At 41.8% G+C, this 13,687-nt stretch overlaps 1 pseudogene and 1 gene segment (V, D, J or C); one reads left to right on the forward strand and one right to left on the reverse strand.

Annotated features, from left to right (window-relative positions):
* LOC115791158 (NACHT, LRR and PYD domains-containing protein 12-like) overlaps positions 1-13,687 on the forward strand; it is a 1,329,445-nt pseudogene that overhangs the window by 987,259 nt on the left and 328,499 nt on the right.
* On the reverse strand, positions 11,494-12,816 carry LOC115791665 (Ig kappa-b4 chain C region-like). The segment is given in 2 exon segments: positions 11,494-11,946; positions 12,756-12,816. A coding segment is annotated over 1 exon segment (261 nt).

The following is a 13,687-nucleotide window of genomic DNA, read 5'->3' on the forward strand; positions in this document are numbered from 1 at the left end:
TCAATGATTATATCCCCCTCATACTCATCACATGAGTCAGTGGTTGGTTCTGCAGTCTCCGTCTGGTTGGTCACAGTCTTTTCAATGTGTTTCTCGCTCAAATCTGGAGGATTAACACATGACCTAAGGTCAGCCCTATTTACTCTTTAATAGGTCCTCTCTACGGGTTGTACGTGCAAGTCGTACCTATATGTCTATAAGTTGGTAAACAACTGGACTCCATGCATCCTGAATTTTGTTACGACCAGCTGGTCTGTGTCTCAGGTAAACATACTCTCCAACTTCAACTGAAGGACAGTATACTCTGTGATCATGCTGAGCATGCATTTTGCTGCTTTCTGCTCTGCATATTCTTTTGCTTTTGCATGTGCCTCTTGAGTCTTTGCTGGTGCACAGCAAGCCAATCCAGATTTTTATCCTTGTGACTGCATTTGCGAGCAATGCATCAACAGGAAGATGTGGATCTACCCCATAGAGCAAGAAATAAGGGGAATATCCTGTAGTCGCGTGTGGAGTAACATTATACGCATAAATCAGCTCAGGTAAATGTCAGCCAACGTTTCTTTTTGTCAGGTGGAAGTGTGCGCAACAGTTCATGCAGCGTGCGGTTAAAACGCTCACACTGTGCATTTCCTGTCGGATGATGGGGTTGTACGTGTTTTTTTCACACCATACATTTTACAACTCAGCGATAACTTCTGATTCAAAGTTACGGCCCTGATCTGAATGGAGACGTTCAGGTACACCGTACTTCATAAACCACTCCTTTAAGAGGACTTTGGCTGTGGTCTCTGCTTTTTGGTCACGTGTGGGAAACGCCTGAGTAAACTTGGTAAACACATCAGTTGACTAAAGTTCTCACGACCGTCTGAAGCTGGTTCAAGGAGAGTAAAATCTACTGCCACAACTTCTAAAGGTCGTGTTGCCAAAAATGATTTCATTGGAGGGTGAATCTTTGGATTGGGCATTTTTGTGAGAACACAACGCTGACAATTTTTGACCCAGTGTTAAATCTTTGTGCATCCCTACCCAAATGCTCTCTGTCTCAACACTGTAATGTCCTCTCTATCCCCTGATGTCCCATAGAGTCATGGACACTCTTCATAACAGCAGTTTGTAAACAACCTGGAACAAGCAACTGAAACACTCCCCAAAATGATCATCATTCACCACTCGATACACCAATCCACACGCATCTTAATGTGTTTCCATTGTTTCAACAATGACTTGACTGCGACAGAAGGTTCTTCCTTTCTTGTGAACTTGGTGGGCTGTCTCGATCCAAAAACTGTTTTAGAACACTAATCACTGGGTCTTGACATTGAAATGTTTGCAGCTCTTCCTTGGAATAGCCTGGAAGAGTTGGTGTAGCCTCTTTAGCATGTGACTCACACTTTCCATTTTCCACAGCCCTGATCTGGTTCAGCTGACAGCATTTGAGCCCAGCTGTAACAGTTTGGCAAGAGCAGTGCCTTTACAAATCACATTGCAATTGCAATACAATCATCAAATTCCTCATCGTCAGTTGGTTCTGGCTCCCCTGCTAACGGGTATCGTGACAGTGCATCAGCTGCTGGGTTGCACCGACCTGGCCGGTACTGCACGTCAAAGTCGAAAGCAGCTAACTGCGCTACCCATCTCTGTCAATAGCTCCAAGTTTTGCACTTTTTAGATGACACAAGGGATTATTGTCTGATATAACAGTGAATTTAGAGCCCAGCAAGTAACCCCGAAACTTTTCCACTATTGCCCATTTAAGTGCAAGCAGCTCAAGTTTCATACTGCTGTAGTTTTTATCATTTCGCTCTGCATTTCTTAGCCGTCTACTTGCATATGCAATGACCCGTTTTTTGCACCTTGCTGCTGACACAAGACAGCTCCTAAACCCTGACCACTAGCGTCAGTCTCCAAAATGAAGGGACAAGTGAAATCTGCATAACGAGAACAGGTGCAGTCACAAGCTTTTCTTTCAATGTATCAAATGCGATCTGACTGTTGGTATCCCACAATGCATTTAGTTTTTGACAGCTTTGGCTGTACTGGCAGCTCCCGACATTGATTCACAAGGTCATGCAGTGGGGCTGCGATCTTTGAAAAGCCCTCAACATACCTTCTGTAGTAGCTACATAGCCTAGGAATGATTGGAGCTCCTTAACGGTGCCAGGCATGGCCACTCCTTGACTGCTGCTACCTTGGAGGGATCAGTTGCAATACCCTCGGCAGAAATCTGGTGCCAAGGAATTTTACTTCCTCCTGCAAAAAGTGAATTTTTTCCACTTCACCTTCAATCCTGTGTCTCTCAAACGTTAAGAACTATGTCCAGCCGTTCCAAATGGGACTCAAAGCTTGGCGAGTACACCAAAATGTCATCGAGATAGACTAACATGATGTCAAATATCAAATCGCTCATAGTCGCTTGCATCAACCTTTGAAATGTCGCAGGCCCATTACAGACCCCCATGGGCATGCGCACATACTCAAACAGCCCAAAAGGCGTGGTGAAAGCAGTCTTATGTCTGTCTCATCATCCATAGCCACTTGGTGATACCCACTGGCAGGTCAACTGTGGAGAAGTATTTAGCACCTTTCAAGGCGTCAAAACTCTCATCGATACGAGCAATGGGAATGCGTCTTTCTTGGTTTTGAGATTTCGTTTTCGATAGTCTACACAACAAGCGTATACTGCCGTCACTTTTGCGGACTACCACAACTGGCGAGGCATAAGCGCTTTCACTTTCCTGTATGATTCCTTTTTCAAAAGTTTAGAGATATGTTCTTGTACTTCCTGGTATTGGTTAGGAGGTATACGTCGATATGGTTGGGTGACAGGTACGTCATCAACCAGCTTGATCTCATGTTTCACCTTATCTGTGTGTCCCAGATTTTCATCATCATCTGCAAAAACATCAAGGTAACGGGAAAGCAATGCACAGAGAGCGACACGCTCTTCCTCAGTGCCTCCTATGTCAAGTTTTTCCAAAATGGTTTGCATCTTACTGTCAGTTTGTTCTGTGTGGGAATCAACTGAAACCTGTTCAACATCAGCAGAGATGCGCTGAAAACTTAACTTGGCATGTCTGCTCACTCTCAACAGGATCAACCTCTGAGATCACGCCTAGCCGTGTTCTGGGGCCCAACCACACGTCCTCAGCGGAGAAATTAACAACCTGGAGAGGAAGAATATGGCTGGTGCTCATGACAAGTGTTGGAATAACTGCTAAACCGGGTGGTAGTGGAGTGGTCACTGGTTCAATGATCAACTGAGAGGCTGTATCTGAGGTTTTAGTGTGACCTTTTACAAATACAGTGGACACAGAGGATGCAGGGATACGTACTTTGTTTCTGCCTGCAACCCGAGCTGTCGCTTTTCTCTCAATACAACAGACCTGTATCTGTTGGAAAGCTGTCCTCCACCCAGAGTCTAAGGATCCACCCAAACTCTGCTGTCACCAGTTGTCTGCATCTGTGAATGACATTCATACCAATTATGCATTCTTCAGAAACAATCGGATTCACTGAAGGTTTCAGAACCAAGAAACCACAGTTTGGGATCTTTAAACTCATCTCAACTTCCAGTTCAATATATCCCTGGTAAGGGATGTCAAGTCCATTCGCAGCAGTTATTTTGAGCCAACTATTAGTAGCTAGCATGCTCTCATCACCACCAATATATTTTCTGAAAAACTCATTATTGTACTGACTTGGCTGCCAGTGTCCAGTAAACAATGAGCTGATCTGCCATTAAGTTTTAGATCGACCACTGGACATTTTCCAATAGCACGCTCAAGGATTTGTTCACGTGTGATCTCCAGTTCAGGTGAGTCTATGACATGACCCTGCATTACCCGACTCACTGCAACCAGGGTTTCTCGTTTCCCAACTGACTGGAAACAGAGGAATCATCAGAATTTTTGTGTTTTTTCTGGGGGCATTGTTTGGCAACATGACCAGCAGTTTGGCATTTAGCATATCGGCATTTAAAGCATATCGGCTTACCATCGGAGGTAAATCTTGGACCAGTTCTGGTCTTATTTGGTGTCTGGCGACTAGGGTTTTTGCTCTGAGTAGTCAACTCTTTCACAGCTTAAGTGAGTTCAGTTATCACTTTTCCTTGCTCAGCAAGCACTTTTAGAACATCATCTATGGGAGCTGACTTCTCATTAGGTCTAGTCCCATTAGTGACTTGGTATTGTTCTTTGGGAGTTTCCATCACATTCTCTAGATACCTTTGATTTCCTGTCTCTTTGACTGCACAGCACTGTGCTTCGGCTGTAACATTACTGCACGTCTTCCCTTTAGTTCTAAACACTTTTGTGGTAGGGGCTTGGTCTTCTAAGGACCACAAGTAAGCTTCCTTGCGCACCTCTAAAAGAAGATGCAGGTTTTCCTCTTACATACTTTCACAGTTCTCGTCTTAATGACAGGTCTCTGACGCCCTCAATGAACTGATCTCTCAACACTGTTGTCTCATTACCCACGGAATTAGGATGCTGTTTCCGTACAAAACTAAAGGCCTGAGATAATGTGAAAATTCACGTATGTCTTCCCCCTCTTTTTGTTTACAATTGTAAAAGTTTTGTAAAAGTTGGAAACACTACGTTTATCTCCAAAAGCTTCTTTCAGGTAAACAAACAGGTCTTTTACAACATCACCGTCGGCTTTGCCTAAGCGCACCTCATCCAGACCTGAGCCTCTTAACAGTGACAGCACAAAATCGAACTGTTCAGGGGCAGACCGGTTTCTAGCAGAAATGACCCTTTCTACTTCCTCAATAAACTCATCCACACTCCTCCCATCTTTGTCAGTGTCACCACTAAATGGTGAAATGTGATTTTCCCTGGGTACACAGACATAAGATCTGGTTGGCTTAGTATTTAGTGATGATATGACGGCCCACCATGACTTCTTTTGTTTCTAGCTAACTCACTTAGTTGTTGTAACACCCCAGCTTGTTCAGTGTCATCATTTTGTTCATTACCCTGTCCATCACCCTGTTCCTGTTCATTATTACTCAATGCTAACTGTTGGTCATCCATCTCAACATTTTCGTCATGGTCAGACATGTTCTGGTTATTACTCAGTTCACTTGAGAGTCAATAGAAATTTGTTCAGGAAAGGATAAATTGGTTTAATTCCTGAGTCCACCGGATGCTCCTGGGCTGCTCCAAGACCGCTGCTGGGCGTTTGTCCCTCCCGCCTGGAACGCGCTCTGGTCTGACGATCACCTTGGCTGAAATCCCTCACAGCCACACCAGCACAGACTCTCCAGCACCGTCCTCCACCGATCTCCAAACAGATGCCGCCACACAGACTCGCCACCCAGGTCCAATCAGGTTTAAGCCACTTCTTTGCCACTTCTTCGCCATATAAAAAAAAACACTAATGCTGCGCGCCATACACGTACTAAGAGACCCCACTCCTGGTACCAATATTTGAAGCCGGGATTAATAGAGCACACAGAACTTCAAATAACAGGAGTTCTTTATTCTCAAAAAAGAATTATTTTCTCTGGAGTGAAAAATAAAAGAAAACAGTTCAAGCTATGGAGCAAAAATAGTCTCTTATACCAGGAATGGTCATATAATACTAGTATGAAACTTCTAAGAAGCAACTGTTTCAACAAATGGCGCATGAACAGCACTCTTAGCTTTCAACAGAGTTGTTGCAACGCAGCTAAAACACTCGGAAAAAAACAGTACATAACAAACAGCGGTGGCACTTCAAAGATCTGGATTCTTCACTCATAAAGTGGCCATAAAGTCGTCTTCTTCAACCAGTCTTGGCTCAAAACAAAATGTCCTCCTCTTGTGTTTCTCTCAGTTAGCATGCCAGGGTACGTAACCAAGAGGTTTTTTTCAACTTCCTGTACGTTTAGACCTCTGTGTTACAATAGCACCACTTACTGACAAAAGCAAGAATTACAACCAGTACATGAAATAAAGCAAAACGGGGTTTACAAAACATGTTTTACAGGTACCCATTTTTCACCTGGTTACATTTATTTATTTAGTACTTTTTACACACAAAAAGTAACAAAGCGCTGTACAATAATTAAAACACAATATCAAAAAACTCCAAATAAAACACCATGTTAAAAACATATTAACATTAACATATTAAAAGAAAAAGAATAAAAATAAAGTCAACAGAAAGCCTGGTTAAACAGAAAAGTTTTCAACTGTTTTTTAAGACTCCACAGAGTCAGCTAAATGGAGCTGGAGTGGTAAACAGTTCCAGAGCTTTGACACCACTGCCTGAAAAGCTCTGCCCCTCCCTGGTTCTTAGTCTTTTATGTGAGACAACTAAAAGATTTTGATTTTGTTGTGTGAGAGACTGTTGACTTATGTAAAATGTATCCAGGCATTTGAAATCAATTGTTTTTTTGTTTTTTTTAAAAAGATCGGATTTGTATCGTATCAGCAGATATCCAAATGTAAAATATCGGTATCGGACCTAAAAAAGTGGTATCGTGCCATCCCTAATTGATATAACATCCTGGAAATTGTTTTAATAGCAGTATCATTGTATCTTCTGCTGTTAGTGCTGTGTGCTAGCTTTTAGCTCCTTGAGGATAAAACTGTACTGCATGTTTTCAATAACATTATTTGGTTTTGTGTTTGTCGTTTTTGTCTTGGATTCAGTGACGTTCTTGATGCTGGTGTTTGCTAACTCCTATATCGAGGCTTTGTGTACTTCATTCATATTGTGAACAAAAAGTTTCTCTGCTGGTAGCTAATTGTATAACTGCTATCAAACCACAATAATGTCCGAACAGGGTGGAGTTGAATGCGTCTCATTCACATTTAAAGAGACCGCACCAAAACGAGCTGCTCTAAGACGGGTGTCAGAAAAGGGGTCAAAGTGGGGTCTGTGGAGCTCTAATAATGAGGAATTCAGACCAAAGCATTGCAGTTCTACTTTATATAGACCACAATGAATGATTTACATATGAAAAGGAAGGATTTAAAAGCATGATACGTGTCCCTAAACTGAACAAAGAGATTTTGATTCAACAGTGAAAATTAAATTCAATAAATGTAGGAATCAACATGATATAAGAGTTCATGCTTCAGACACTCTGTCCTGTAGCTGCAGGACAGAGTGTCTCCATCACATGTACATCCAGTTCAGGTACTAGCTACCTCAACTGGTACCTTCAGAAACCTGGAGAAGCTCCTAAACTCCTGATTTATCAAGCTACAACTCGACAGTCTGGAGTTTCAGATCGTTTCAGTGGAAGTCGATCTGGGACTGTCTACACTCTGACCATCAGAGGAGTTCAGGCTGCAGATTCAGGAGTTTATTACTGTCAGTATGGTGGGAGCACACCGTTCACACAGTGATACAACACCGTACAAAAACCTCCCTCAGCTTTAGAGGAACTGATCTGACTCAACAGCTGCACTCAGACTAAAAACAACAGAATATTGAAGAGGGAAAAACTTCAGCTGACTGTGTTTTTGAGATTATTGAAACATATTTATATTTAAAAAGTTACATTTGACTTTTAAACTGATCAGAGTTCAAATGTGATTCTAAACTCTAAAACTGTGAGTCTGACTTTATGATGTGGATACTTTTGGAATCAAACATAGATCAGTTTGTTTGATGTTGACTCTTCAATGAAACCATGTTTTGATCATGTTGTGTGTTTTTTGTGTTGCAGCAAATGTATTTTATGATCACTCGACTGCAGCAGAGAACGTTTCAGTCATGAAGGCGTTCATGTTGATTCTGACAGTAAATGATGGACTCACACTTCTACCATCACTGGACTGAACTAATCAAACATGACTGAGTGGATCTGCTCTCTTCATATACAGCCTACAGTATTTATGCTGATCCATGATGGAACCTTATTTCTAAAGTCCATCCATCCTCTTCCACTGATCCTGCTCAGGGTCGCAGGGGGGCTGGAGCCTATCCCAGCTGTGCTCCCTATACAGGTCACCAGCAGTTACAGGGCCAACACACAGAGGCTACTTCTAAAGTCATTGTAGAGACATGAGTGTGTTCCGACTGCAGCAGAGAACGTTGACTCATTTGTATTTAGCAAAATATGAATTTGAAACTTTCTGTAAAACATTTAATTTAATATTTATTTAACTCTGTTTTTAATGACAGCATAGAAACACTAAAACTTTTGGTTGAAATTGAAATTTTTAAATTGTTGATAAAAAAAAAGAAAATACTTGAAATGTTTATCCACAATGACTATAACACCCATCTCACCCTGTGGGCGGTCTTAGCCCTCCAAGCTCAGCTCCTCTACCAGAGGCCTGGGAGCTTGAGGGTCCTGCAGTATCTTAGCTGTTCCCAGGACTGCGCTCTTCTGGACAGAGATCTTGGATGTCATTCCAGGAATCTGCTGGAGCCACTCTCACGGTTTTGGGGTCACTGCCTCGAGTGTTCCGATTACCACCGGCTGTGGTGGAGGGCTGGCCGGTGTTTTTAAAAACACTTTTAACTGTTAGCAGCTAGCAGTTGACGGCTACTCCAGCCTCAAAATGAAACTATTTGAGATTAAACTTTCCACCCCGGTGCTTTGCACTCTAGTTTACCGGATTTTATACAAGACTTTTCTGAAGTTCTGGCAGAAACTATGCCGAAGTATGACAGTGTTTTAATCCTTGGGGATTTTAATATTCATGTTTGCTGCCCGAATATGCCGCTGACGAACGATTTTTTAAAATCTTGTGGACTCGTTTAATCTCACTCAGTCAGTTAAAGGTTTGACTCATGAACACGGACATACTCTGGACCTTGTGTTGTCTAGTGGCCTGTCTCTTTATAACACAGAAAACTGTGAACCAAATCTTTCTGATCACAAGCCTATAATATTTGAGTGTTCACTTTCAAGCCAACCTGTGAAACCTGACATACCTTTACGTCAGTCTCGCATTGTCACCCCAGCTACTGCTGATCGGTTTTCCTCTTCTTATCAAATTAGTAACCATGCCATGCTTTTTGATGGGTCTTCCCACTGAAACACTGACGACCTACTTTCCCTGTTCAATTCAGTTTGTTTGGAAATCCTTGACTCCATTGCTCTTCTCATAACTGGGACTCAAAAAGTTAAAACCGAGCCTTGGTTAAATAGTGCTACCAGAGAAATCAGACCACATATTTTATTTAAAGTTATTAAGTCTGCTCTCAATCCTCCTGATGCTCCCTCTTTTGTAGCGTCCACAGAGATGTGTGAATATTTCCTGAGATTCTTTGTTGACAGGGTTGCTAATATGAGGTCTAATATCATCCCTCCTGTCATTGACTCATTTGTTCACCCATCTACTTCTGCCATTTTTGACCACTTTGAGCCCGTTTCCCTCTCTTTATTGAACCACATAGTCTGCCACTTGAATCCCACGAGCTGTCCCGTAGATATTATTCCATCTCGACTACTAAAAATGTCTTTCATACTGTGGGAACAAGTGTCTTCATTATCATAAATAGTAGTCTAATTTCTGGTCACGTCCCTGCTAACCTTAAACATGCTGTAGTGGAACCTATCCTTAAAAAACAACATCTCAACCCTACAGTCTTATCCAATCTCCAAACTACCGTTCCTCTCTAAGGTCCTGGAAAAAGTTGTTTTTCTTCAGCTCCAGACTTTTTTAGATCAAAACAATATTACTGAAGTATATCAATCTGGGTTTAAAATTCACCACAGCACTGAAACCGCTCTTTTAAAAGTACTGAATGACCTCCTAACTACTACTGACTTGGGGGATTCAGTAATGTTAGGACTCTTGGACTTCACTGCTGCCTTTGATATAGTAGATCATAGTATCCTAATATCTAGATTTGAACATTATGTGGGAATCAGAGGAACAGCACTTGAATCGTTTAAATCTTACTTAACCAAAAGAAACTTTTGCAGTTAGACTGGGGACTATATCTTCCTTAAAAAGCCTGCTTACCCGTGGGGTCCCCCAGGGGTCCATTCTTGGCCCACTTTTTTTCAATCTACATGCTCCCCTTGGGCTCAATTTTTAAGAAACATGGCATACAGTATCATTGCTATGCTGATGATTCCCAGATCTACTTGCCACTGAAACGCAGTTCTGTGAGTCCATTAAAGTCTTTGCTGATTTGTTTAGAGGATATCAAGTTATGGATGGCTTCAAATTTTTTAGCTTGAATGACCAAAATACAGAGATTGTTGTGTTTGGTGCCCCTGACCTCCATGATCTCGGCCCTCTAAAGCCTTTCAATAAACTCTTTGCAAGAAATCTAGGAGTGATTTTTGACAGCAAATTGACCTTTGAGAAGCAAATCAATGCTGTCTTCAAATCGAGCATCTTTCATCTCCGACTTCTCGCAAAGGTGAAAACCTTTCTCGCCTTTGGGGACTTTGAGAGAGCGATCCACGCCTTTATCTCATTATCTCGACTATTGTAATAGCCTCTATTCAGGTGTCAGTCAATTGCACCTTCATCGATTACAATTGGTCCAACACGCAGCAGCACGTGTACTGACTGGAACTCGCAAACTGGACCATATATCTCCAATTTTGGCTTCTCTACAGTGGCTCCCAGTGAGTTTTAGAATCAATTTTAAAATTGACTTGTTTTAAAAGCTTTGCATGGCTTAGCAACCCTCTTACCCTCTCCGACCTCTTATGCCTACACGTTCCTACTAGGGCTTTGAGGTCTGCCGAGCTAATGCTCCTTTCAATCCCGAGGTCAAGACTGAAATACAGAGGAGATCGGGCTTTCGCACTTGCTGCCCCCAAAATTATTGAATACATTTCCCTCGTCACATCAAGACCTCCCCAACAGCTGAGATTTTTAAAACTCGGTTGAAATTCACTTTTATTTCATGGCTTTTACGAAGTCCTGATATGTTATTTTAACTATTTTAGGTTTTCATATAAATTGATGCTTGTGTTATATTATGTTTTTTTTTTTATGTACTGTGTGGCTTTTGTACAGCACTTTGGTCAACTTTTGTTGTTTTTAAAAAAGTGCTTTAGAAATAAATTTGACTTGACTACAACGGGGACCACTGTTACCCTTCATCTTCCTCGTCCTCTCAAGCTCCTCTCTGAGTCCTTGGTATTTATCGAGCTCCTCTTGTTCCTTCTTTTCGATGTTGCCATCACTTGGTATCACAGCATCTATCACTACTATATATAGGTTGTATTTATATGTATATATATTTGTTCATAGTTCAGATTGACTCTGACAGTAAATGATGGACTCACACTTCTACCATCACTGGATTGAACTAATGAAACCTGACTGAGTGGATCTGCTCTCTTCATATACAGCCTACAGTATTTATGCTGATCCATGATGGAATCTTACACATTGTTACTAAAATGATCATAAAGATTGATTTCAGTGTTTGACTGGATTTACTACAGTCACTGTTTCCATTCAGACCCCATCATGAAGTCACTTTAATGTGAACAAAGATGAAGATCAACTGTGTTTATTATGAAGGTGTCTCAGCCTGCAGATGGTAAAAAGACCTCAGATGGAATCAGAATTTCTTTGAATGAATCTTTATTGTATCAAACAGTGAAATGATGAACATTACAAAACAAAGATCAGAGACAGAAACACCTGCAGTAACAGGAGAACCAGGATCAGAGTCCCAGTGAGTCAGCTCAGGACTGGGAACACTGGTCTCTCCTCAGTGTGTGTGAGAGTGGAGTCTGGGAGCCCTGGGTGGCCTCACAGGTCACAGAGCCCACCTTCTCCCACTGGGCTGCAGGGAGCCTCAGGGTGCTGCTCCAGCTGTAGAGACCGTCCTTCTGCAGCACCCCGGGACTGCTGCTCTCCTCCCAGCTGCTGCTGCTGCTGCTGCTCCCGTCCACCTTCCAGGACAGACTCCAGTCTGAGGGGAAGCCCTTGTTGGCCAGGCACATGAGCGTGGCCTTCCCCTGCTGCAGCTCCTCTCTGGAGGGGGGCAGTACCGTCAGGGTGGGCCGCACATCACCTAGGAGACACCATTCAGATTAGAGGACAGAGCGCACACAGTAACACCTTCACTGTGTGAGAGTGGATTTCCTCTTTAAGGAGTTTCTGACAGATGTTTTCTGCTCCATCATTCACACAGTTTCACTTCCCTTTAAGAAACCTCTCATGCTCATCAGCACAGACTGTCCTCATAGACCTGAAACTCAGCAAACTGCACCAAAATGTCACACAGCACTTCAATGATTATCTTCAGCATAAAGTTCAATTCAATGGTAGTTTAATTATGTGCATGTCTACAAACATAATTACAATGAAAAGCATCAAAGAGCAGCAGCTGATCATTTCACTGTAAACACATGATCTGCTCACACTGAGAACATTTAAACATCAGCCACACATAAAAAGGCAAAAAGTGTCAGAAAAATGGAAATTCAACCTGAGCTTAAAGACAGATTATGATCTATTATTTAACATTTGAGCCAAACTTACTTCCCACCTCCAGACTGGTTCCTCCACCAAACGTCCTCCACAGTGATACAAACTGACGGAGCCGTCACACAAAACCTCTGAGTGCAGAGACACGGCTCTCTGACAAAACCTCAGCTATGTTTCACTCAATTATATTTAGATTTGGTTTGATGGATTAATACTTGGTATGACATTTTACTTGATGATTACAATTTACATACAAAACTCTATTTGACCATGGTGGAAAATACTGAGCAATATTTAAAATGTATACTGTTTGAGTTTGTAGAGCTGAATCTAAGCTCTTAAAAATATATTATTGTTCTTCAAATATCAAATACACAAAAATATTTGACTTACTTCCAAACTCCAGCCTGGTTCCTCCACCAAACGTGTACCACAGTGATACAAACTGCCTGAGCCGCCGTACAAAAACCTCTGAGTGCAGAGACACGGTTCTGTTGACTCTGACAGAAACAGTCTCAGTCTGTAAAACACAGCTGATTCACAGGAACATTAAAACAAAGAAAAATATTCATTTCCTTTGATGTTCAAATTTCGTTTGTACACGTGAAAAAATTAACAATTTTCTTCATGTAAAAACAATCCAAATGTTCTTTAAACAAACTTCAAAGGGGACACTGTGACAGATAGAAACAATGATCATTAATATTCCTGATGAATCCTGTGATAAAGTGATTGATCCATGGAGAAACATCATCATCACTGTAATCCAGGGCTGTGTTCATGTAGTCCTTTTTCTTTTTTTAAGGAAGGTTCCTGACTGAGAGAAGTGGCCCTGAAGTATCTGCGTGGCAGCCTTAATGAGAGCTGTTTGAATTCTCCAAATGCTCAAGAAAAGAGCTTCAATGCTTCCTTGCTTCCTCCTTCAGCAGAGGAGACACAGGACCATCCTTTATGAAAGCAGAGGAGAAAATGCGTCCTCATAGCCACACACCGTCCAACCATTCATGAAAGCTATCAACAACACTGACAAAGTGGTGGCACATCATGTAACATCATGTAACTCTTCATTAGAACTGCATTTTCCATTTCATGCTATAACCTGCTGCAGTGTTTAGAACCTTCAACCAAAGGCGGGTAAACCCAGAGATGAACGCTGAACATCGCACTGCTGGATGAACATGTGCTTGTTGTCCAGGTGTTATTTGTAAGATTTAGTGCTGTTTATATAAACACCACTACAATCCAATTATGATATTTGTTAACTGAACAAAGTGTGTTTCAGATTATAATCCAGTTGCATGAGTGATGTCTTTGAATTGTACTGC

The sequence above is a fragment of the Archocentrus centrarchus genome, chromosome 2 (assembly GCF_007364275.1).
Source record: "Archocentrus centrarchus isolate MPI-CPG fArcCen1 chromosome 2, fArcCen1, whole genome shotgun sequence".
NCBI lineage: Eukaryota > Metazoa > Chordata > Actinopteri > Cichliformes > Cichlidae > Archocentrus > Archocentrus centrarchus.